General features: G+C 40.9%; 1 protein-coding gene across 1 annotated transcript in view; it reads right to left on the bottom strand.

The window, feature by feature from the left end:
- Window positions 1-25,142, bottom strand: part of LOC310951321 (chemokine-like protein TAFA-1) — a gene marked incomplete at both ends in the record, with an annotated part of 30,048 nt that extends 4,906 nt beyond the window's left edge. Inside the window, one exon of the mRNA XM_083919482.1 lies at window positions 25,001-25,142. Within this exon, the coding sequence (XP_083775608.1) occupies window positions 25,001-25,142 (142 nt within the window). The remainder of the gene's footprint in view (window positions 1-25,000) is intronic.
- Between the last annotated feature and the right edge of the window lie 1,966 nt (window positions 25,143-27,108).

Below are 27,108 nucleotides of genomic sequence, written 5' to 3'. Positions count from 1 at the left end.
TCTGCTCGTGCTGAGTACGATAACAAGTAATAATAAACAGAACTAGTGTCAAGGTGTTGATTTGATAAGTAACAACACGAATAGCCAAATTCCAACGCAGTAGGAGGGAAGAATTAAGAAAGCATGTTGTTTTCCCGCTTCTTGCCAAGTCTGTTGAATTTCTTGGGGTTATCATGACTCCTGGCTCTGTATTTCAGAAAACATCAACAGCCTTTGGTTCAACTGAAAAATATCCAGATCTTGTGTCTGGTCTGGGAGAATGTTGTCTGCTGTCTGATGCACTCAACAAAAGGGCATGTCTGCGCAACGTTAATCGTGATGTACCAAGGGAAGCAGTGGGGCATCATTTGGAAACAACAGCCCACAGGGGTTTGTTCTTCTTAATGCATCTCCTTAATTGCATAAGACAGCCCTAGATTTCCTCTTTGATCTATTAAGAACACGCTACGCAACAGAATTAACTTGCATTGCTTGTTGCTAGCAAACAGAGCAAAGAATCATGAAACTCTATATTTGGAAATGATCACCTCCGAAGAATACATTAAAATCAAATAAAAATGCAAATCAGTGTGGTATTGCCAGCTGGCAGGTGCGCTGGGTACCTTTTTTAAACAAAAGCAATGCAACACTTCAAGTTCACACATGGTTTCAGCCAGTACAACACACTGCATGCTCCTGAGACCGCATCTTCTCATTATAAATATTTCAGAGGCAGATGGAGAATAACATAGCTGGAGATGAACGCTCTCATCAGGTGAGGGCTGGAGCCATGGAAGGGTATAATTGTTTTCTGTATTTCCATTTTCCCCCATTATCAGTGACAAAGTCAGTCTCCCAAATGACAGCTTCACAATGTGCAAGTGTGAGTGTGTGTGCTTTTGTGCAACGTTTTGATTGGCAGAGAACAAGGGTCACACAGCAATTGTCATTTGTGGGGTCAGAAGACACACAGAAGCAGAGGGTCTCGACTGGAACTGCCCTGTTTTTTGTTGCCATGCTTTGTAGTCCTGCTTCTATAGTACTCTGAGCTGGGAAGCACTCAGAAAACAAGATAAACATCTACAACCTGTACCCAACAGGGCACAGGTCATTTTCAGGCCTGAAAGAGCTGAAACTTTGTACTGAATATATGTACAGTGTTCCGTATGTAGTGCTTTCTGGGATGATTTGTTCCTCATGCTGTTTTTTTTATGTTGATTTATTTCCTGTGCTGGAGTTTCTTTTGTTGGTCTGTTGTGACTATGGGGGAAAAAGAAATCCTCCACCACTTGCTGTATTTAGTTTTGTAGTCTGTGGTCCAAATATTATGTTCCCAGTCTAATCTGCACTTGACTTCGTCCCAGATTAAAGTGACCTGTTCTCCATGGGCCTTTTAAGGAATTCTACACTTTTTACTCTCATCTTAATTTTTATCCAAATTAAATTGAATTTGAAAGTATGTTCACTCAAGACATACGTGCGACATTAAATAATTGCTTTGTTTATTTGGTTTCTGTCTTGTTTCAATTTACACAATTTGGTGAGAATACCTTTAGTCGCCAATTTGGGTCAAACTTTAAAAAACATTTGATTAATTTCCCCTAATGCGATTTGATAGCACCTTTTCATCAGATCCACCACTGCCTCTTAACTCACTTCTTAAATCTCCACTCCTCCGTAGTCACATTATAACAGCAAAGTCAAAGAATAGCATGTGAAAGAGCAGAAGACCAAGACAGACTGCAAAAAAACTTTCTGAAGTTAGTCATTCATTCTTGACCTTGGAAGGTAGCGGTTGAGAAAACAATTTCCCTACATGTTTTTTTTTTGGTGATATTTCTATATTCACTTGAGTTTACTTGAGTGCTTCTTCGAAGTCTACATTTACACATAACATTTATAATTGTAAATGAAATACATCGAGCAATGTAGTTATAAAAAAACAATCACTCCACAAGGTCCATTTTGTACGCACTCTGGAGCTTTCAATCACATGATCTTTATCTGCAGATGGAGTCTGCCCAGTTGTGTTCACAGTAGTGGACACACACTACTCAAGTACTGCACTTGAGTACAAATTGTAAATATTTATACATCTACATGAGCAGACTCATCTACTGATGAAGATAATGTGATGTGGAGCTGATTTCATAATTGCATCCCTGCTGTATATATTTAACTTGTATCATTTGAATTGTAAATACATACTTAGAAGAAGGACTCAGCAAGTAAAAATAGAACATAAATAGAAACATCACAAATAAACCTTGTGGTGAGATTGTTTGCTTAACTGCTTTTTCCAAGGTCATAAATGAATAACTCACCTCAATAGCAAGCCTGTCTTATGATTTTCTCATCATCTGGATCAAGCTGTCAGACTCTCCTGTCTGATTTTACCGACTCTGGAGCTTCTCCAAAGTTAGAAAAACATAGATATGGAGTTTCACAACAAAGGATTTATGCCCTTATTTTGTCTTTATATATGATAATGGAAAGTTTAATATATTTTAACCTACATTTCAATGTCACACCAAAAGAAATATGGCTAAAAGCTCAATTAAGATTAATTCTGGACTCTACATGACCCCATCCGCTATTCTATTTCATTCTATTCCATTATTTGTCTGTCACGAAGCAGCTTCTTTTATGTCTGCAAATCAAGATGTAACAGTGTGTTGACAGTTATCGTAAAATGCTTTTGTGAAACCTAACACACCCTCTGGCACGCTACAAAACTTCTTACAGGGATCTGCTTTGTTCAGGTCTACCGAATGGAAATTTGTCAGAGCACTTAACTGTAATGCTATTATCTACACAAATGACTACACCTGGCATCAGCAGTGTCTCAGCTGCTGGCTGGAGAGCGAGTGCCGTTAAGTTGACGGTCTCTGGCACAATGAGTTGCGCAGGAAGCCAACAACACTGCATCAAAATCCAATGAGTTATGGACAGCAAGCCTGGATGAAGGCAAATGCTGTCAAATCGTGCATGACGTGGACATGTAGCACCGATTCAGAATTTCTGTGGTTCTGCTGTCTGCCTAATAAATGTGAGCAGAGTTCATGTGGGACCAATAAATGGTTCTTCAAACCTGATATATCCACCATTGTGCAGAGGAAAATGGTCAGTCTATCTCAATAGAAATGTCAGTATGCAATAAGTATGCAATGAATTGCTGTCCACTGTAATGAGCCCAGACTGTGTGGTTCTCTCTGGAGATGCTGAAAGCAAGTATACCGTCTGAATGGCAACACATCTCTGGCATGTGTTGCTGGCATTTGACACAGTGTGTAAATGGATGAGAAAATACTGTGTGCAATTTATAGAGGGATTCTGAACATCTATCATTTAGCTAATCCAAGTGAAATATCTGTATTTAATGGCTATAGGGTATGACTGAATGGATCGTAGTAAGAGTAGTTACTGTTGCACAACATATACAAACCAAATAGAAAGCCTGAGGGACTCAATTTAGCAGGTAACCTGTCTCTCCAGGGCTTACGATGATTGGCAGCCAGTGGCACCATTTGTACACTCTGTACCGAATGTGCACGCTCACACACATGTAGGGGCCATGTGACAATATAGTAGGTAACTGTGTGACATCTGAATACCACAAGCTCTGAATCCATGTCACATGTAAGACCCTGCAAACTCAGAGTCCTTAACCTGAGGTAAATTATTTTGTAGCTTAAAATGAATTTAAAAGTGACAGCAGGCCCTGATTTCCAAAACCACAGCAGTCTGTGTTTTAGAGCAGCATGCCTGTCACCTTTTAATGGGAAATGCATCCAAGGTGACCCATAATAGCCTCCACTTTCTCAGTGGATGCTCTCTGCAGACATCCAAGCCAGCAGGCTACAGCAGTTCTGTAGCTGACAGGAAATGGGAGTGCCAGATTAGAGAATGTCAAATTAATGCAGATGGGAGACAGTGAGAGGTACAAAACATGTTACTGCATGGTGTCAAATTGAGTGACTTTTTTCTTTCTTTCTCTGCCTTCTGTGAAAACATCTGAAGTCCCAATAGCACTGTTGTTATTCTAGACATAAATACTGGGGTGAAAGTGAGTGACAAACTACTCGATAAACTGCAAGGCAAATTTGTTTTGAGACTGAAGAGGATGCAGAGGACTTGTGTGTTGGTGTTAATGACTACAAAATGCTTGAGTAAACTTGAGAATTCAAACCGTTCTGAGAATTAACAGCGTTTGGGGAAAAGCTAGCGAAAGAGTCAACACATTTAGGATTCTTCATTCTCAGCAAACTAGATCTCTTTTTTTAAATGCAGGTGTGTGTTTCAAGTTTGTGTGTGTGTGTGTGTGTGTGTGTGTGTGTGTGTGTGTGTGTGTGTGTGTGTGTTTTGTAGGAGAGTGCATGTGCTTGCTGGAAGGATGAATCAAAACAAAGGATAGAAAACCAATTGCTACTCAAAAAAGGAGAAGAAAGAAATCACTGTCAAAACTGCCAGCCATTTTTCTGACTTGGATGGATAGAGTGTCACATGAGGAGACCGTTAGATTGGCCCTGTGCAGTGGGCCAAAGATTGGTGATACTTTTATAGAAATGCAAACTGACTTCTAACAGAGCAGAGCTGGTGTTGTTTTAAGATGTATGAAAACTGCATGGACCAGCAGCAGCGAGTAGGGTTTTGCATTTGCATGTGAGCCTCAAAGGCTGTCATCTCTGTTGTCACACACACACAACACAGGACCAGGATACCTAAATGCTATTCTGATTTAATGAGTAGGATCCACACAAGAAAGATGCCCCTGGTTATTTGTTTTGTTTTTTTATGGTGGAGATATGTGGCTGGTTGAGCATCACAGCGATTTACTGTACAACTGATATCACACAGCAGCTTTCATGTCCATTAAACATATAAAAAAGGCAGTCTATGTTATCCTCTTCTAAAACACACTTGCTTCTGAGTTTTTTAAAACACAAAAATAACAATGTTTTAATAAATGTCATTTGTCAGTGAGGTGTCATTTATTTTAAAATGTCGACCTGTTCCCATTCTAGCCCCTTTCTTGGACTGGCAAATATCCAGAACTGGTATTTCCCATTTTGATATTTGCTCAGAAAGAAGATAAGGAAACATAGACACAGTAAAGTCAAGTCACTGTGCCTTAGAGAACAGCTGCTAGCCTCTGAGGTGACTGCTGGCCTTCTGCCGGCAGGACAATCAACGCAGGGTGCCAATGTGCCTGCAACATGTAAACCGTGTAATAATCCATAATACAAAGGCTAAATGACCTTTCGTGCTGCACTCTTTATTTTGCCAGGCAAGAATCACTTGAGATCAAATTTCCTCTTTTCTGAGAAAGGCCTAGCCAAAATGACAGCATTAAATATGCAACCCTTTTAACACCGGCTTGTGTATTAAGAAACCCACCCACTGTGAAGCCTTAACCCTAATTCAATATCTTATGGTAAAAGAGAAATCTCAAATAGTAATAACTGTCTAGGGTAATATACAGTATGGTTCTCACTCTCATCAATAACTGTTCAGAGGCTATGGGGAAAACACTCACACCTGTAAACTCTGATGTCATACAAAATGCAATACTTTAAAGAAAAAAAACCACAATGCAATAATACAAACACATGATATCAGTTTTAGAAAATGTATTCAAAGGTTTTCAGGAGAAACAAATTCAAAACCATTCAGAAAACCAAAAAATTAGAATCCCGGGTATTACTAGTTTGTCCCTCAAACTATCTAATTTGGAGTGGAAGCTTAGTTTAGTTTCGTTGGCATGCTTTAGTTGGAGTTCATGATGGAAACCTGTGATAACGGTACCTGCGTGTGTCGGTGACGTCAGCAAGACGAAGCTCCGTCACCCTCTGTAGCAGCGAAGCAGCCTCCGTCGACGTGCAGGCGGTGTCTCCTTTCAACAATAACTGTGCCGTTAGCCTAGCCCCTGCCAGCTAACTTAGCCGAACTTGCTTCGTGTCCCCCAAAACACAAACGTGGAAGGAAAAAATCTATCTCACACACTCAACAACACTTAGCGGTCCGATGATGAAACTTATAAAACCACGACACTGGCGACACACACAGTCCAATATTAACACCGTCCTATTTTTATTCAAAATAGGACGGAAAGCATTCAAACCCATGAAATTATATTTGTAATATCAACCATTTTAAACAAAGCATTTCTACCTCTTAATATGTTATTTATATCAAATGATTTATGTAATTTTTAACTTCACCTTTATGACTGCTGTTTAACCTGTAACTTATTCCCCATGAAAAAATGTAATAAATATATCGGATATTTATCAGACTCCCTCCCCCACCAAAATAAAAGCATGCCCTCATGACTTTGTATCATTTAAAACCTCAACAATCATGGTACATCTGTTGAGTGGAACACAGTGAAACACAGGATTAAGCAATGACAGGTGTACCTATCCACTTGTAAATACAAGAAACATATTTCACTGTAGGGGCTGCTATGACACTTAGACAACCTGGGGTGTCATTAGTTAACTTTAAAGTGGCGCTCTTTAGTCTCTGAGGTCTGGTCTTAGTGTCAAAATCAGCGTTGGCCTCAGAGTCAAGGTCAGTGTCTGTATTGTAAGGGAATGTCTTTGGTCAATGTTTTGTCTCTTTCAATCTCTTCATGGTTCTCACGTCTCTTGCCGTTTAGATTCTGTTGTCTCAGTAGGCTCTAGTTCATTTCCACTGTCCCTTTCAGATTCCTCAACACATTTCGTCATTAGTGCTCAACTGCTGTTGGCTGACCAGTCAGGTCGCTTAAGGAGATATCCAAATCCAGACTGAATGGTTCCAATGTACCATCATCCATGTTGATTGTTAGAGATTCAATAGTTGAATCATACCACAATCCATAGTCCTCTTCTTCTGTCTGTGTCAACACAATCACGTTTTCTGTGATGTCGTTTACTTTTCAGGCTTGTCTGTGCATTCGTTCTGTCTTCTTCGAAGAACTCTCTTTGTAGGTGAAGGATCTCTATTAGATACAGGATCTGGACATATCCTCTTCCCGAGAGGCAGGAGGTGATTTCGATCAAAGGTTTTGATTTGTCCACCACCATCTTCAGGTTTCAACCGGAACACTAGTAAGTTTGGCATCTGGCTTTCCACAACATATGGGTTTGATGCCCAATGATCGGCCAGTTTATGCTTCCCTTGTAATCCAAGGTTCCGTAGCAAGATTCTGTCTCCAGGCAACAACTGTGAAAATCTTATTCTTTTGTCATACCTCTGCTTATTGTTATCATTTTGCTTGGCAGCAATGGACTCTGCTAGTGTAAAGGCAACCTTCAACTCCTTCATCATGTCAGAAACATACTTGAGGTATGTTTTCTGTTGTGTACCATTACTAGACGTCTCAAAACATAGATCTACATGTAATCTGGCTTCTCGCCCAAACATGAGAAAATAGGGGGGAAATCCTGTAGCTTCATTTGGAGTGCAATTATAGGGGCATACCAAATGTACAATGTGCTGACTCCATTTACTCTTCCTGTTTGGCTCCAAAGTTCCCAACATGTCCAACAATGGGGTTGGGGGGTCCCCTTGATGATGGTGAGGCGTTCTTGATTTTTCAACTCCAAATGGACTCAATACTTCGTGGACAAGGCAACTTTCAAAATCTCTCCCCTGATCACTGTGCATCCTCTTCAGTAATCAATAATGGACAAAATATTTCTCCAGTAACACTTTGTCTTGTCAACTTGGGTAATATTGCCATTGTTCAGAGCCGACCACACTTGTCCTATGCCAGGGTCTCCTGTGCTGTTAAAAACTAAGTGAGACTCAAAACAGGCATATTTTTGACACTTAAAGGAGCTAGATTGCAATAGACTTGTGGTCTAGCTTGTGGAGAAATCCTTCCAGATTGTGGGTTTCTCTGCTTTGTCACAGCAGACATCTGGCACATGGCTGCCACGCCTGTTGCAGGGATGTCTTTCCACTCTGAACCTTGTATTGGACTGGGATGTGGGCGACAAGAATCTGCTTCGATGTTTTGGGCTCCTGATCTGTATTTTAGACGGGAGTCATAGGTAAACAGTGTACCAAGCCAGCAGTGCCCAGTTCCATCCAGCTTGGCAGACATCAACATGCACAGTAGGTCAGAGGCTTGTTGTCAGTCCTCCCCTCAAACCTGGTACCGTGCAGATAGTCATGTAATTTATCTACTACTGCCCCTTCAGCACCAAAAATTCTAATTTATGGGCCAGGTAATTCTTTTCTAAAGGAGTCAAGCTTCGACTGACGAAAGCCCCGGGTCTCAAAATCCTTCATTCTTATCCTGGTACAACACTCCTCCTAGCCCCTCTCGGCTAGCATCCAAAAGCTAACACAGGAGCTTGAGTAAGCAGTCGCTTCAGCTCCTCAAAGGCTGCTTCACATTTTTCATCCCACCGACTATCAGAAGGCTCTGAGAGGTTAAGGTAAGTGTTCTCCAGTTTACCCTTGGATTTCTTTGCAGCTGTTGGGTAACCGGACAACAATTGGTTCAACGAGTTAGCTACCTTGGGATACTCCTTCACAAAGCGCCTGTAATACCCACAGAATCCAAGAAATGACTGCAAAGCAGTCACAGTGTTTGGTCCAGGCCATGTAGTTACAGCTTCGGTCTCCTTCGAACAGTAGATACCCCATCTTAAGATATAACGTGTCCCACATAGGTTACTGATGGCTGACAAAACTGGCACTTATCCGGCGAGCAGGCAGTCAAGCACCTGTAACAACCTGGCCTCATGCACCTCGAGCGTTGCTCCAAACACAATGAGATCATCAAGACAAACCAAGACTTCAAGCAAATTCTTGTCTCCGACCATCTGTTCCATTATCCGCTGAAATTTAGCTGGAGCCCCTGTCACTCCTTGTGGCATTCTTTCAAATTGGAAGAATCCAGCCGGGGAGATGAAAGCTGTCTTCTCTTTGTCAGAGTCATTCATAGGAACTTGATAGTTACCACTGCGAAGGTCGAGCACACCAAACCATTTACTTCCACTGAGACAGGTAGTGACATCAGGTGAGTCCACGAGAATAGCCTGAGTGCTTGACACTCTCTGAACCAGTCACCCTGGCGACTCCCCCAGACCATAAGGTGACAGGTTTGGTTTGAGTGAACAACACAGTTCCTCTTTTGTTGTTGTCAGGTGGTAGATGTGAGATCTTGTCGAAAGCTTTTTAAAAGACTGAGTGAATGTGCATGATTCTCAAAAAGTTTTCTCCTCCCTTTTCTCTACAGTGGCTAAGCAGTCTTCTTACAGTGGGTGTGTTCTTGCCCACCAGCATGGAAACTTCACCTCTCACAACTGGGTCGGGACATACCAACACAAGTGTGTCAATGGTCTCACTCACTCCTACGTCAGCATTCAAAAACTCCAGCCTAAGTGACAAATAACCATCATAAGGGTACTTAGCAGGACTAAGACCCCATATATGCAGAGTGCTAATAGATGTCAATGGCAGGTGTGTCAAATATCTGTCGTAGAAGGACCTGTACAGACCTGTAAAGACCTGTTTCAGGTGAAGGCTTGGAAACAGGAGTTACAGACTGTGACATTACTGGGTTCTTGACATCATTTCTGCTTTGGAGCAATGCTTCCTCCTTCCTCACCTCTTTTAGCAACTCGCTGAAGAAGGAGGTTCTTGCAGCTTGTGTGTCATACGGAGGAGGAGAGCAATCAAGTCTTGTTGCAGTTCCCCTCTCACAACCTGCTCCATCCGTAATCGATTCATGTCAGACAGCGCCACGCCTCCTTTTCTCAAATTCACCAGGAGATTAGATATACTGTCAGTCGTTCCAATAGCTGTCTCCAGAGCTTACATGTAATCATATGAAGTTGCAGTGGGCTTCTGCATTCTCAGGAACCTCACAATGTCAGCATCTGGACCTGTCAGGCTTTATACTATCCTCTATTTCTGTGTCTTGTCACTGCACTGCACTTCTAAAAAATGTGTTGTCTGCTCTGCCCACGCATCATACTCTTCCTCCCCACTGGATGTAGGCTTTATACCAGAGAACATGCGGAGCTTGCAATAACTCTTAGAATCAGCTGATTTGCTGTTACATTTATCCACTAAGGAGCTGTGGCGTGTATCAGTGCAGTGTTCATGTCAAAGGGTGTAGGGTGGAGTAAGCCACTAACATCAGTGAGAGTTTTAGCTTAGTTAGCTTTAGTTTAGCTTGAAATTCTTTGCTATCTGCAGGAGCAGTTAGCACATGAGCAGGCCATGGACTAGCCTCCCCGAGAAGTCCAACAACGTCAGGTAGAGTTTGATTAGTCAAATCAGTAGAAGTCTTAATCAGTATAAAATGTCTTTTAGAAGCTCCATCAAGACAGCGATCAACTATCCAAGGTTTCCCAAATGCTTAACTTGATGCAAAGCTGTTAGCAGAACTACATCTGTAACATCTGGGTCAACATCACTCAAAACAACTGTATTGTCATAAGCTAGCAGCTGAGGAATCGGACCCTTGTCATGGTAGCAATTGTTTCCGCCCACAGCAGATCGCAGCGACTAAGCTCTGTCTCCCTCTGTAGAAGGGAAGCAGCCTCTGTCGGCGATACTCTCCTAGACGACCAGCGAAGCTCCTCCCATACGTGCAGACGGTGTCTCCTTTCAACAATGACTGACCGTTAGCCTATCTCCTGCTAGCTAACGTAACCGAACTTGCTTCGTGTCCCCCAAAAACACAAACGCTGCAGGGAAAAGTCCACACACTCGACAACAGTTTACGGTCCAATGATGAAACTTATAAAACCGCAACACTGACGACACACGCAGTCCAATATCAACACAGTCCAGTATTATTTGCTCAACGCCATTTCACGTTGCTCCTTCTTCTTCTTCATCTCTCTTTTATTACCCCCTTCTACCTGGAGGTGTAAAAAACTCTTAAGGTCATGAACTCACACCCGTAACAATGTAATAAGAATAACTTTTTTAACTTATTTTTTTAAAGCATTCAAACCCATGAAATTATATTTTTAAAATCACCCATTTTAAACAAATCAGTAATACCTTTTAATATGTTATTTCTAAAAAATGATTATTTAGCTTTTAGTTAACTTTCAACTTTATCATGAAAAAATGAAATAAATACATCTGACATTTATAGTATAAGACGAGCCTAAAAAAAAGCATAGACATGAGAAAAAGAGACAAATACAATCCAGAAGGTGGTGGAGAAGGAGGAGGGGGATGAGATCATGTTAAACAAAGCACAGTGCACAACAATACTAATCACAGTATGTGATGCTAATAAAAAATACTATGCAGTGAAACTTTTACACACTACAAAATTTGGCATTAAAAGAAGCTTGAGCCTATTTTAAAATCATTAATCATTGATTACTTGACGGTGACGATTATGCAACACCTGCAAGCTGCAAGGGAGAAATTGGTGGGTAGGATTCTTTACTCATTCAATGTGATGCAACAGAGCAGACTTTCACATGATCAACATTTTGATCACATCTTACTGCAGTTAAGGAAGGTATAGAACATTTGTGGCTGCATGGCATAACATTTAAGCACCTATAACCAAGCCCCCACCCTGACTTCCTGGTTGATCCAATAGGGAGGTGGCAAAAACTGCATTTCTCTTAGTGTCCACTAGGAGTAGTTTGCACAATAGAGCAGTTTCTCACTGACCTCCATGTTAAATAGGTCGTTTTCACAGCATAATTAAACCTGTTTAAGGCCTGGTACAAAAAACTTTCTAGTCTGTATGTTTAGGTCATATGTCCATGACACTGAGGGGGGTGAATTTTTTTGTACCAGGCTAGTTTTTATTTTATTGGAGGTTAAAGTTTATGAATAATCAGAGGCATGGCCTCTTGAGTGACAGTTACCTTGTGGCCCTCACTTCTCCTCGGAGGTTAGTTGTCAGGATTAGCACACTAACTCTGTCATCTCGACCTGGACTGCGGTCATTCGTGTGGTGGTGTTACCATCAGTGACAAGATGGTTTACTCTTCGATCAACTGTACCAACAGATGGTTTAGGAACAAACGTGTTAGTTCTGTTATGCTAATTTAAATAGTCGCACTTGCACCACAACTTGCAATGTTTAAGTTACCTACTACTGATGGCACTAGATGCTAATCTGGAGCACCGGGAGGATTCGGGCCATGAGGGTCCGTGTTTAACAGTCTATGGGCATCATACTGTGTTGAATATCAGTTTAAATCATAGACCATAAATGCTGCCTACACTCGAGTCTCGTAGCCAGTGTAATCTTACGGAGTGCCGTGTCAGTCTCTACCCTCTAAAAAAATCCTGTTCCTGTTACAAAATAAAAACAACAACTCCCAGTCCCTCCCGGTCCCGGAAAAAAATCTCAACACTGACTCCAACTCCCGTATATCTAACAGCGTGTGCTCTTAGCCTAGCTCCCAGCCGTTGGAGATCATGTGGCTAATTCTGTAAACGCCAGCCAGACGGACGTAACATGGTTTGGTCTAATACTTTGCAGCAGCTTGTTTTGAGACAAATCGTCTCGAAAATATGCAATTCTTGCCATGCATTTCTGTTTTTTTGTATCTTCACTGATCATGCGTAAAATGAGGCTATTATTGATGTATGATTCATGCATGAGGGTGATTCATCGCTAATTCTAAAGATACCAGCGGGAATGCTATTATTGCAATCACCATCAAAGCATTAAAAACTTCACTCACTCTTCAGAATAAACTGCGCCCTGCTTTAGTTGGCTGTATATCATACTGATGATGTTTGGTTTTTATACCCGTGTGGAGGCTTAATGTTGTCATTAACTGATTATTATATTGGCCTATAAGCCATTTCTTTCAGGTTAGAGTTAGCCTGAAAACCAGATAAATCTGCCACACTCATACTTTGTTTTTGTGGCAGGTAGATCTGACGTGTCTTCCATACAGACAGATTTACTGCTGACCTGGTCCTGTTCAGACCAATCACAACTGTTTATCTCTTGTGGGGCGGGTTTAAGACGATGACTGACAGCATCACCATCCTGTCCGCAAGTCCATCCAGCACAGTTTATCAGGCTCATAAAATTCTGATCAAACTAGACAGTGCTGATCAAATGAAAATAAACTGAGAAGGCCCAGACTAATACACATTTGTGATTAGTCTGGGCCCTCTCAGTTTATTTTCGATTTCCAGCAAAATGCCTACGTGACCTACAACAAATCGTAACAAAACAGCAGTGAACAAAGAGTCATATTTGATGAGCATTGTCTAGTTTGATCAGAATTTTATGAGCCTGATAAACTGGGCTGGATGGACTTGCGGTCAGGATAGTGATGCTGTCAGTCATCGTCTTAAACCCGCCCCACAAGAGATTAACAGTTGTGATTGGTCTGACCAGGGCCAGGCCAGCAGTAAATCTGTCTGTTCACGATTTGTTGTAATCACAAATGTGTATTAGTCTGGGTCCTCTCAGTTTTTTTTCGATTTTCAGCAAAATGCCTACTCGACCTACAACAAATCGTAACAAAACAGCAGTGAACAACGAGTGAAACCAGGCTAGGTTAGCGCAACAGCCCCTCAAAATGTCAAGTGTGATCACGTTCCTGATCAGATGTGTTGACACAAATCAAGGAGGCAAACATGCTTGCAGCTATGACTGAGAGTCACGTCAGCCCCACTTAAAGTGTTAACCACTTATATTGCTCTCTTCTCTTTTTTAGGTGGCTTAATAAGTTTAGCTGCTACATGGTGTGAAGAACGCTATCTGATGTAGCTAATACACGTGACTGGACAAGTACCTCATGCAACCTTATTAAAAAAAGCTGAACCATCACTTTTATACTTTAAAAAATATTGGTTCATTTTCTCCTTTTATTTTTCTTGTCTAATGCAAACTTGTAGCCATATCACATGAATGCATTCTGTTATCTGTCAATGATAGTGTATGCAAATATATGTATTATATGTGTGTGCCTGCATGGGTTTTATGACTATGACTGATGCATGTAACCTGTGGAGCAGATGGGTGTTATGATATGATGATAACTATGCCTAAAATAATTGATAGATGCATACAAATTGTGTATATTACCTTGCCATGATAATTTCCAGTAATATGCTGCCTGGAGAATGCCACTCTTCAAGCCCCTGGAGGGTTTTTGACAATTCTCTCTCTTTTTTGTGTAAATAAAGAAAAAAAAGAAGATAATATACTCTATTGCTTTTAGGTGTAATTTTGCGCCATCTATACACTATATATGTAGTTTAAATATTTTGTCATCAATCAGCTATAAGAACCATCTGCTGGGCCACTTGGAGGCCAGTGCATAGTATCAGATTATTATTATATTAAGGATTCTACAAAAAAGTATGACTTAATAATTAATTTCATTTCATTTAGTAAAGATGAACATGAAAAGGTTTCAGTCAATCCTGCCATCATGTTGTTCATATTTGACAAATAATATTTTCCCACTTTTGTCCTAATTTTTCCCCATGCATACTCCAGTCTCTCCAGGAACGGTAATTGGATCTGTAGTGTAAATATGCCAGAAGACTTACGGCACACCAAGGAGATATTAGAGTAGAAAAAAAAAATCTGCAATAGAGCCTGATAAACCCAAATATTAATTACTTTGCTTATTTCTCATACCCTCCCCATTGGAACCAATTAGTAAGTTGAGATGCTTCTTTTCAGTTTAATGAGGTCTAAGTAGTGATAATGAATTTCATATTCCTGCCAAGTATTTAAAATAGGCTCGTGGAACCACAAAGGCAATGCCATGTGAAATGATCTCTCAAGCATAATTCCCATTTTGCAAGAAGTATTTATTTCATTGATAAAATAAAAAATGAGGGAATTAGGACCCATTTTCACCATTACAAAAGCAGAGGACAAATTAATAAAAGCACTTTTTTCAGTCTGATGACATTTTGGGCATTAGTCACATGAAATTGCTCAGAATTGTAACTATACTTCATTAAATGTGATGTGTCTCACAAGTGGGTCACCAAGTCTCCAAAATCCCATCTAAATCTCATCATAAACGGCCAACAGTGACGTGACAAAAACCCTGTTCATTGTCTAAAGAGCAGGGGTAGCCTGAGGATTGCCACACCTTGACAAGGGACAAAATCACACTTTGACAAGCTTGCATATCTCCATATATTGTGGGTTAACAGGAAAAGTGTGCAGCAGGGTAGCATTCTACCTTGACAAGGAACACATTTGCTGGAAAAAACCTCACATCAGACAAGAAGGTCTGAACGCCGAGCTACAGTATAATATTTGCAAACAGTGAGGACGCAAATCTATTATTAGTTAAATAACCGTTTTTATTTCATGTTGAATTAAAGAGAAGCAGTGCTCACACATGAACCCACACAGGCTTTTCCATCCACAGACATCAGCATTTACTGTGAAGTGTGGTGATGTTGGGATCCATTCCATTGTGAGGAGTGTTTTGATTATCGGGCATTGGAACAAAAGAGGTTTGGTTGGATTTTTTGTTATTATAAATTTGAAGTGTTGTCATTGTTTCGGGCACAACACAATAGTTTGTTACTCTGTAACTCAGTGGATTTAATTGTATGATCTAAGACTGAAAATGTACAGTGTCCAGGTGCTGTAAAGCGCTTCATATTTGTGTGTTTCCTTTCATTGTTTAATAAAAGGACGTTTTTTCAGTAGGACTCGATGAGTTCTTGCGTTGCGTAGCGTAGAATATTTTGCCCCGTGGAGACCCCTGTCACGGTGTATGTGTGAGCATAAACAGAGCTTTAGTATCATGGATGTATAACTGAACTGGCCTATCGAATACAGGCTCAGGGCCCCTGGACCAGAACCTCAGTATGAAGTAACTGCTCTGATTTCTTATTGGAAAGTCACTTAAACTCGATGAAACAAAACAAGACACAATATTAAAGAGAAGCAATAACACCGAACAGAAGTGCAAAAACACCTCAAAGTGATGCAAAACAACTGCAAAGAGTGTCCTGCAAGAGGTAGTTTAGGTAAAAGGCACCACCTTACATGTCCGTCTCCAGGCCCATCGTCTAATAATCTGTCTATGACTGTGAGGTATTTGGAGTTTAAAAAAAGCAGCTATTTAACAATATTATTTCTCAGAGGGTTTTTTTTGGCATTCATTTCCTGTTAATAATGTACAGTTTAATATCGCCCAGAATCAGGGCTTTCTGTCAGGATCCCGTCGCAGTCCTTCCCTTTTCCTTTTGTGCTTGTGTTTGTCTCCCTCTGTCTGTGTCTCCCCTCTCTGTGTTTGTCTGTTTGGATACAGGAGGCGTGGTTCTGGACCAGCTGAATCCAATCCTACTACTCACCTCCCCTGCAGTATAAGAAGCCGGATGTGGGACGCATTCGGCGCCAGATCGTTTCATCATATGCGCGGTATCGTGTCTTGTTTATTGGCTCCCCTTTGTTCCTTATGATAGATATTCTGCTGATATTCTTTTCGATGCTCACTGTTTCTTTGTTTCTTTTAGTTTTAGCTACCCATGATCCTGTTCCTTTGTCTGCATCCCCGTCTGTTTTCCTACAACCTGCTCGTGTTTTTTCTGTGATCATCTCGTTGTCGTTTGTTCCTTCACCTTCACTGGACCCCACTCCTTTTCCCCCTGCTCACTCTTGTATATAGTTTAGTCATTAAGGACTTGTTAAAACCTAACTCTGTTTCCGTGTCTGCATTTGGGTCCTGTTTCTCTGTGTTTCTCCCAGTACCATTCATGGCCAAAACATGGACCCCACAGACACAGAAGCTGACCCTCAGAGTTTCTCCGTCCGCCAAGCAGTGTCCGATCAAGAAGTTCTGCTTAGTCAACATTCCCAAATGCTGCAAGGAATCTTGGAGAATCTTAGTCAGCTTGTCACCTGTGTTTCTCGTGTGGAAGGGAAACAGGTTTGACCTTTTGTTGCATCCTCTGAACATGCAGACTCATCTGCTACACCTATGAGCAATCTCCTGCCCCGCGAACCTTATGTCCCAGCACCGGCATGATATGATGGGAAGTTGGGAGAATGAAAGATTTTCCTGTTCCAATGCTCTTTAGTTTTTGGTCAGCGACCCCTAACCTATGCTAGCGATAGCTCTAAAATAGCCTTTGTGTTAGGGTTGCTTACAGGCAGGGCCAGAAATTGGGGAGCAGTGTTTTGGAACAACCCTCTCAACCAGTATTCCTCCTTTCAGCAATTCTCTTAGTGTTTGATCACCCTGTTTCTAACAGTGACACCAGCAACCAGCTACTCAACCTGCACCAGGGCTCCGCCAGTGCGGCGGATTATTCAGTAGATTTTCGCATCCTAGCAGCAGAGTTGAGGTGGGACGATAGGGCTCTACAGAGCATATTTTTTCAAAGGGTTAAATGACGAGGTAAAGGACTGTTTAGTGGGTAGGTCCAGGACTAGTAGCTTCCAGGAGCTCATCAGCTTAGCAATTAAGATTGGCAGTCTCTGTGATGGTCATCACCCTCCGTACCCCCGTTCTTACTCAGTTCCTCTCGACCCTGTTACTAGTCGTCCTAGCGTTCTAGCTAACACCTGCGTCAACCAGTCCTCTGCTCCTTCCAGGGAGGAACCCATGCAGCTGGGCCGTAGCCACCTAACCCCAGCAGAACGACGACGGCTTTTCCGGGAGAGGCTGTGTATTTACTGTGGAGCCCCAAAACACCAACTTGCCGCCTGTCTGCGTCAGTAAAGCGCCCAGGTTCACCAGTTGCAGACGGGGTTCTCGTGAGTCAATCCGTTGTTCGAGCTATTCCTCGTAAGCACATTAATTTGGACATTGTTTTGTGCTGTGATGGCAGAGAATTCCCCCTTCATGCTTTTGTTGACTCAGGGGCGGATACAAATATTATAGACACCGAGTTGGTATGTACTAATCAGTTCTGACTATTTCCCTGGATACTCCGTTGGTGGTTAACGGCCTCAGTGGTGAAGAGCTAGCTCACATCTCAGCCGAGACGGCTCCCATGATCCTGTCGCTAGCTGGTTATCACATTGAGACCATAGCTTTTCACATTATGCCATCCGCTAATGCTCCCATAGTTCTTGGTCTGCCAATCCTGTTATTGACTGGGTAGCAGGTAGGGTTGTAAGCTGGAGCAGCGGTTGTCACTCGTCATGTCTTTGTTCCTCACATCGTGGAGAGTGGGCAGGTGAAGGGGTGATGGAGTGGTCGACGCATTCTTCCAGAAAGCAATTACAATGTTTTCTGGGGTTGGCTAATTTCTATCGTCGTTTCATCTGCAACTACAGTCAGGTTGTTTCCCCGATGACCAGATTAACCTCTATCACGACTCCCTTTGTTTTGGTCTCCTTCTGCTGAGAATACGTTTCAGGTCCTGAAGAAGTGCTTCTCTTCCGCCACCGTGTTAGTCTAGCCCGATCCCTCATGCCAGTTCATTGTGGAGGTGGACGCTTCGGACCTCGGAGTGGGTGCTGTTTTGTCACAACATTCAGTGACGGACAACAAGGTTCACCCCTGCGCTTTCTTCTCTAAAAAACTGGAATGTAGACACTGGTTGTAGGGGGCAGAGACTCCATTTGTGGTCTGGACTGACCACAAAAGTCTGTCATTCATTCAGATGGCCAAGAGACTCAACTCTCGTCAAGCCCGGTGGGCGTTGTTTTTTTGGGCGATTCAACTTTACCTTGACTTACATTCCTGGTAGCAAGAATGACAAGCTGAGGAAGAGGAAGCCGGTTCGGACCACATCCTACCCTTTTCCTGCGATTTGTCCTCCCTCACCTGGGAGATTGAGACGAGCCTAACGCACTAACCCTGACGTCTGTTTGTTCCTGCCAGTGTTCGCTCCCAGGTGCTCATTCCTCTCGACTCGCCTGCCATCCCGGGATCACCAGGACCCTATCTCTTCTTCATCGTCATTTCTGGTGGAAATCCATGATTAAGGATACTGTGTACTCTGCTTTTCTTCCAGTACCGTTCATGACACTTTCAATGTAAGTCTTGACATATATATTTTAAAAATGTGTGCCCCCTTCTTTAAAGGTCTACCCAACCCCCATCTCCCCCATTCAATTGTTTCTAAACCCGCTCCTGCTCTAATGCAGAGGCACCGTTCACAGTAATGAAAGTTTAACACTTATTACACCTAACCTCATCATTACACATTTATCAATATGAAAAAATAATGTAATACATTAACTCTGTTGAGAAGCCACTCATTTATTTCCAGCTCCTTCTAAATGTTCTGCAGGCTCAGTAACTTCCACAGCATTTTTTTTATATGAGCAAAAACATTTATTTGGTTTGCTGTTTGCACACAACAAAATTAATATTACCTGTTATAGCCAAGCTTTTTCTTGGACTATTTCTGGATTAAAGCAAGCTAAAAGCTTTAATCAGGGTTTCAGCGTTAACTATCCTTCAGCTGTCACAACAAAATATTTAGAAAACTGCTGCTAACTACGAAACAAAACAAGGGTCTTAACATCTTGCTAATGACCCCAAGAGGATGCTCTGCTTCTTCCTCTCAACGGAGCAAAGTGCTTTGAAACGATCAACTAATAATGCTATTCTGAGGCAAAAAGCGTTCTGGAGTTATTAAAGAGTAAATGTCTTTGAACAACTCCTTTTATGTGAAGTCATGATTATTTCTTTTGGCTAGGGGCTGCAATTTATAGTAGCAGTGCTCTGACATAAATGTACTTCTTAATTTGGGTTGTTAAAATATATTCCCCATTAGCTATTAGGAACAGGCCATTTTGTTTAGTACACAAAGTGTTTCAGTTCACTCTATTAAAATAAATACAGTCCTATTAGTATAATACATCCTACTTACAGTCTATATCTTACAAATTGCAGAACATTTACTCAAAAGTTCTACCTATAAAACTTTGCAATTGTTGACTAGCTAAGCTCATGCACTTCTGTTTAATGTTTTTTTTTTTTTTGTTTTTTTAGACTTGAATGCATTCCTCAGCGGTTTCTAGACCTGAGGTCAGTATTACACCATGTCTAATAGATTCAGTTAAGTCCCATTAGTTTCAAACAGTTTTCTTGAGTTTGTAAAGATAGTCATGATTTCCAGAGCATGAGGCCTGAAGATTTTGTTGATCCCCTGAGTTTTTTGTTCGTCTAGCGCCACCATCAGGTTGACATTTGTGATTTAAAAAATATATATATATCAACAACTATTTAATGGATTGCCTTGAAATTTAATTCAGATATGAATGTTTGGCCTACAAGGATAAGTGGCTATAGCTAATGGATGGAATGGGCTTATGACATTCCCATCAGCCTCAGCTGTACTTTGTGTTCAGTGCTAATTGGCAGCTAAGATTGAGAACATGTTGCTGATCTTAGCATTTAGCTCAAAGCAAAGCTGTGAATAAGAGCAGCCTCCCAGGGCATCAAATAGACTCTTAGTTTTGTTCTAATGTAGTATTTTGTATGCAGGTAGCAGGTAATGTTGTGTTGTCTGGCCTCATTTTTTGTCACTGATACTAGTAAGTAGAATGAAGAAGTTGTTAAATGTTACTTGTCACAGTAACATGATAGTGACAGGTGATTGTAGGGTTTTGATGATGGTAAGGTAGGGGTGCAGAGGGTGCTCACTGGCAAATGGTAGAGGACCTTCACATTCACAACTTTAATAATAATAATCATAATAATCATACATACATACACACAAAAATTCATTTATATTTTTTTCTTGTTCATATTCTAATGATATTTTGATTTCAGTGAGTGGTTAATAGTGGATCCTAGGTTCCAACTGTTTAGTCCAGTTGGAAATTGTGTTTCAGTGTCACAATGTGATGACACCCTTCTGCAAACAGACACGAACAGTGGTAAAACCCATTTCATGCATTGCTACCATTCAGTAGGGCTAAATGTCCTACATTATCCCTTTATTAACTGTTAGTATTCCCAGGCAAAACAAGGGCATCGGGCCATCAAACCATATCTTTGGTCTATACACAAAGTGTGTGTGTGTGTGTGTGTATGCCGTATATACTGTATATGTGCTGTTCTATAATAATTCTGTATAATTTGTATATGCTGGCTCAGATCATTGCCTGCTTTGCGAGTAAATGTAATAAACAGTGTCAGTGGTCTTTGTTTTATCATCAGTGTTTATTGTGTAAATCTGGCTTTCATATTGCCCAGCTGTTCTGTGTGTGTAACTGGTTATTATTCCATTCATAGACAAATATTGTATAATGACTAATACAACTTGTTTTTTACAGGCCATAATAATGTACAAAATTCTACAGAACCTATGTTCATATTACAAAATACAGTATTTCTATAGATCTTTTAACATATGGGAGATGGGTGGTTGTTAAGGAATATAGAACATATACTACTAATAGTAATAGAATAGAATGTGGTATTGTATTAGTAGGTGATATTCAGGGCGGAGATAATTAGTATATTCTGAGAAGTTAAGCGACTTTACAAAACATATAATGTTTGGAAAAACATAACATCTGCCTCAAGACCTCAAGACTGCAAGACATATCAAGCAGTGAACTTTGTCTGCTATTAACACTCCTTTTATTAATGCTTTGGGTCTCTGGCTAAGACAAAAAACAGCTGGTGTAGTCTTAAGAGAGAAAGCTGGCTAATTAATTAAGCTGTGGGCCACAGAAATTCATTTTGCATATAAGCGTTATGACCACAAACCATAGCCCCTGCACAGAATTGGCTGAAAGACTTCAATTAAACATGCTGTTAAAACAAATATCCTCAAGCTTATGGAGCTTTCTCTAATGAATAATTCATATCCTGGAAGAGGAAATAATTGGGAAATACTGAAATATGTAAAACCTATTTGTAGCTGTGAGCATACAGTAATAATTAGGGCTCTGATTGTTCTTTGTTTCATTTACTTAGGAACATATTTTTCTTTTAGGGCTAACCGAGGAAATGAGACAAATAGTTTGTTTTTGGTTAAAAAAAATATGATACAACACCAGTAAGTAAACAAGATTTACCTCTCCTTACTACAGAGCCAGTAAAGCAAAGGAAATCCACTTTTAAGGCTACAGAGGAAGTTACTGGTGTTTTTACAGGGCTGTTCCTCTGATGTAACAATGGCATGTGAGGCTACATCAGGATAAAGTGTGTTTGCTGAGCTCCAGATGTGGAGAGGCCTCTGGCTGAGGCTGCACGCCACTTCCCATTGGCACTGCAGTGGAGCAGCAATGACACTGGTGAAAGCATGGTTGAGAAGAGGTCTCTGGGAAGGGTGGAGGAAGATGTATGTCAAAATAATGTGCCTCCAGGATGCATTATATAAGGCTATTAAATTGTCAGTGTCTAAAACAGTACATAGAGGATACAACCTTTGTTTGTGACAGGCGAAAATCCATTTTTCATGTTTGTTTCATTGTGAGCTTTACCAGCGAGTGGTTTCTTTTGTTGGAGCACACTGGAGAAAGAAGCCCTGATCCTCTAGTCCTCATTAAAGCTCCTGAAAGGGAGACATGAGGGATTTAAATTTAAATGGTATTTTTATTCTGGAAAGAAATGTAACAGGAGCACTCCATATTATAAAAGAAAACTGATTAAAGTTGCTTAGCATTGAAATGACATTCATGTTGAAAAGGTACATCTTTAGGAGGGACTGACAAGCTTAGTAGGGTGGGTAACTATAGCTGCTATAGAAGACTATGCTAAGATGTAACAATTAGAGGCAGGAGGAAGACAGTGAAATGGATATCACACAGTGTAAAGTATTTATGATTTAAGTCTGAATAAATTATAATATACAGTGGATACTTACAAGTGAGTTACTTCTGCTTGTATCTCCAGTTCAGCTGCTCTCAAAATCTTATCTCATTATGCTCCTTGCAGCAACCCATTTTACAGCAACCACAAAGTAAGCGACTATCTTCACAGTGTCGAGAATGGATGACCTTCCAGTGATGAACGGGTTGACCCCGCAAAGCTCTCTGTTGGTGGGAGTAAGTTCACAAAGGAGCAAGGCCACCTCTGGCAGACGCTATCTACCTTTTGCCGTACTCTGTTATCACCTGCGAGATCACTAGCACAAATTCTAATCCTAATTTGAAAAAAAAGAGAGACTGCTCAACACATTCAACACACATTTGTTCTTTCTGCAGTGAGTATATTTCAGTCATTATCAAATATACAAGAGCTGAGATGAGCTGCAAAAATGTGACCTGAAAAGCATATTTAATTTTGATTTTAGTTTGAGTTTGATTTTAAAGTCAATTCAACTTTGTTAAGGAAGTCAATGTTTTAGACAAAGAAAGTCCACCTTCTACGGTTTCCTCTGGACATGTTCAGGGGTCAAGAAATGCATGACCCCAAAAGTAACATCTCTGCCTGGCACTTTACAAATGCACGACAAACACAATCTGTTCTCTTTTGTGCACAGTTCACGCTCTTTGCACCAAATAAATACAGCACCTTATGAATCATACTGCAGAGAACACTGCCTGTACTAGGAAGGCAGAGAACAGCTGTAAGCTCATCTAAGAGAGTGGCAGGCAGCAATCTGTAAGTAGAGCTGTAGGGTGAAAAGCAGGCTACTCTGTCCGAATCACTGAGCAGACACAGGCACCTACTCAAGGGTCATCCAGCTAATGGACTTCTGGACACGCACTCTTTGCAATAAGGCTGTCATTATTTCGGTGCACATGTGGAACTTCGCTTACATGCCTGTCAAAAGAAATTACCACCGAGATCACATTTGGAGTGAGCAACACAATGCTGCTGATAAATCTGTAATCTTCCTGTCACATATGGCTTTTCACGCTACAAGTGTTTTTATTTACAACCAATAATTTAGTTTGTTCCCCAAGTCAACAACATCCCCCAATAGATCTAAACTTCTATTGGCAAGGACACAACTGATCTCTCAGCCTCTCTAATCTCTATTTCCGCTGGTAATACCAGTCACCGTGAACTTGTGGCATTTCGCTGCCTTTAATGATTGGCCCAATGGTCTGCAACCAAGGGCCTTCTTGCCACCAATTCATGACCCGTCAACCTCAATCCTGCCACCAATCCAATAGGCCCACAACACACAGCAGAGAACAAATGTACCAGTGTCAGAATCAATCCAGACAGGCTTCCCATCCTCCTCTCATAAAACTGGCATCTCATTTATCCAAGAGTGAGGACAAGCCATACTATGGTAAATGGAATGACAGGGCATTTACACTTTTCGTGGAAGAGGGTCCTGAAGGATTCAAATTGTTCGTTTTCACCCTGAAGAGGTAACTGAATGCACATTTAAGACCACTTTCTAGCAGATCTCTTATTTGTGAGAGTATTTTCCCTTTTTAAAAACATTTTCTCTTCTCCAATACACATGTTGCAGACACGAGTAATGAAATGAAGGTGTAGGAGCAGGAAGCCTTCTGACTAACACTATTGAGAGTATTGAAAAGACCCCTTGCTGATATGCTTGAGGTGCACCGGCGCATAGAGGAAATAACAGACACCAAGGACCTGCGTGCTCACGCAGCTACTTCTCCCTTTGAAGTTCTGACATCATTCGGCTTCCTCTCCACTGTTGAATCCTGAGATCATGATTATTTACCATAACCACGGCACATCCGCCTGATGAAAACAAAAGTTAGACCGCAAAGATTCGGTCATATTCTATTCAGTGAAATTTCCCAGGGACCACAATCGCACAGATCAAATTGAGAAGGAGCAGTGTAGCATGAATATCAACTGTAATAGCTCAAGAAGGAAAGAGCAAAGGCATTCATTGTATATCTTTGTGATCTGCAGTACAGAAATTCTCATGCTGTCAAGATCACATCTTAATGAAAAACAGCCATGACGTAATGTGCTTGCTAAATAATATGTTGTCAGTCCAAGCTTGACCAATAATATAAATACCAATAGAACAACTTTGTGAAATCAAGATGGGAATGCCAGAGCAAAATAAAGTGTTGCTATTTTCCCTGAGCTTGTGACAATTTAATTAAACACATGAGCAACCACACCCAGGATGTCACAGTAACACCTAAAAGAAAATTTGCTCTTCATTTGGATGCTTTTCATAGAACCCAGAGCAGGAAAAAAAGCTGCGAAGGACTCACCGATCATGTGGATGGTGGTTCGTCCAGGCCTCGTCCCATGATGCTGTTGAATGGTATCGTAGAAAGTGGCATGACACAGCTGAATGGCAGTCACACTGACCCAGAGGCACAGGCAGAGCAGCCAGGACATGACAGGACACATCTGCTGAGGACCAGCAGAGGTGGAGTCAACACAAAATATATAATGCGCTTAACCAATGACCATAAACCTGTCCAACAAGCACAGACACACTTCTGGGGTTGTGCGCAAAATAAATTAACAATACAAATCCTTTTAGATAAATTTCTAGATTTGATACAAGCACTTTGGTCTATAATTGGCTTTAATGCTCCTCAGTGGAGTCGTTTTAGTCATCAAAATTTATCATTAGCATGATTATGTAAGTATGACTTCTTCACTGTTTCGTTTTCCTTCTTTGCCCTGTCTTGTCCCTGAGCTACAACGCTGCAAATGTGGAGTGATCCCTGGGGAGTTTTTCCCATGCAGCAGAGATTTCCCCTGACAGGCTGACTCCCTTCAACTCCTGAGCTGTGCTCCTGCCTCAAAACCTAAATCAAACTTAAAGAAAGATAAGATTTTGCAAGCAGCTGGCTGCCGAAGCTTTTCTGTATCTGTCAGAATAATGTGACAGTGACACAGCAGTAATAGCCTTGTAATGTTTCACCATGCTGTTTAAAAATAAAAAGGAAAAAGAAATAGAACAACAGCGAGGAATGCTCCTGGCCATATGAGAAGGGTGGCTGTGAAGGAAATCTATGAAGGAGAAAATGCAAAATGTTTCAGCCCTGAAATCGTTTCACAACAGTTTTATTCACAGCAGTAAACTGTAAACAAGCATTAGATTATTAATCATCTTTTTGAAAACATTTATGCATTAATCTTAGCCAATTTTTAAGATTTCTGAGATAAATTTGGACCAATTTTTCAGGATATGATTTCAACATGTTGATTTTTTTTTTCAATACATAAAACTTTTATTTTGCCTTAGGAAGAAAAAATATGTTACATCGATTAATACTATTCAGGTCTTAAAATAAGTGCATTCTACTTGGATGCAAAATACTTGTTCATGTTCATTGTGCTTTTATGCATCAAAAGTAGCAATACAGTTGTTCAGAAAATAGCTTATTGGCTGAATAAACATCTTTTATGTAATTGCAATTCTCTTTATAATCATATCATATGATGTAAAAAGACCAAAAAAAGGCAGTTTATCTCAACGATGTGCCATAGAATACAATTATGTATGCAGATTTAACATTTAAATGCAAACAGATTTTTATGGTTAATGTATGATTTTCCAGTGTTATGCAAAAAATCTCTTGACAATGACGTGATTTATTTTTTGCCCAGAGTAAAAAGAAGAAAATCTTACCTGAGCAACCCAACAAAGAGTATATAAATATCTCAACAGAGTGACATAAATCCATCCATAATGCTGCTCATGTTGATCCCATCCAATAACTCAGAATTTAGCTCGAGGAGGAAACTCCACTGACTCTGCCTCCCTGCTCCACACTTTGATAGCAACAGTCCAGTGATTCAGAAATGACCGTCAAGCCGGAGTCAGGAAATAGATTTACAGCTCTTTCAATTCCACCTTTGAAATATCACTGCTTCCCCTTGAGGAGCTGCTCCCACTGACATTGAATTCATTTGCCCCTTCGCATTTATAGGCACGTGCAGAGTGCTCCTTAATTAACTGTAGTGGAATCTCTTCTTTCACCGTCTGCATCCTTCCAGTGAGCGGCAGCCTCTGAGCAGCGGCTCTCGCTGAGTCCCCCCTCAGCGAGCACTAAGAAACAAATGTTCCCGTACAGCCTGCTGTGTGTAAAGACTGTATCACATGTCTTAAAGCCAGACTGCCTCTGGATTAGATGGCATGGTGGGACTCCACCTGATCATATGCTTCTTGTAAATGCAAATCAGAGAAACTGGCACCACTCATGGCTGTTTCCACATGATTGACAATTATTTATGTTTAGAATGGATTTAATTTTCTCCAGGAAAGAGAATTATTGCTATCTTTTTGTTGTCAGTTTTGACTCTGCCCTACATACTGTACAAAGAACTAAGGAGATGCTTAATCTCTTTTAAGTGATCAAAA

This window comes from Echiichthys vipera (assembly GCF_963691815.1).
Source record: "Echiichthys vipera genome assembly, chromosome: 9".
Lineage (NCBI taxonomy): Eukaryota > Metazoa > Chordata > Actinopteri > Perciformes > Trachinidae > Echiichthys > Echiichthys vipera.
Note: the sequence above shows the minus strand (reverse complement) of the source record. Positions and strands in the feature narration are given on the sequence as shown.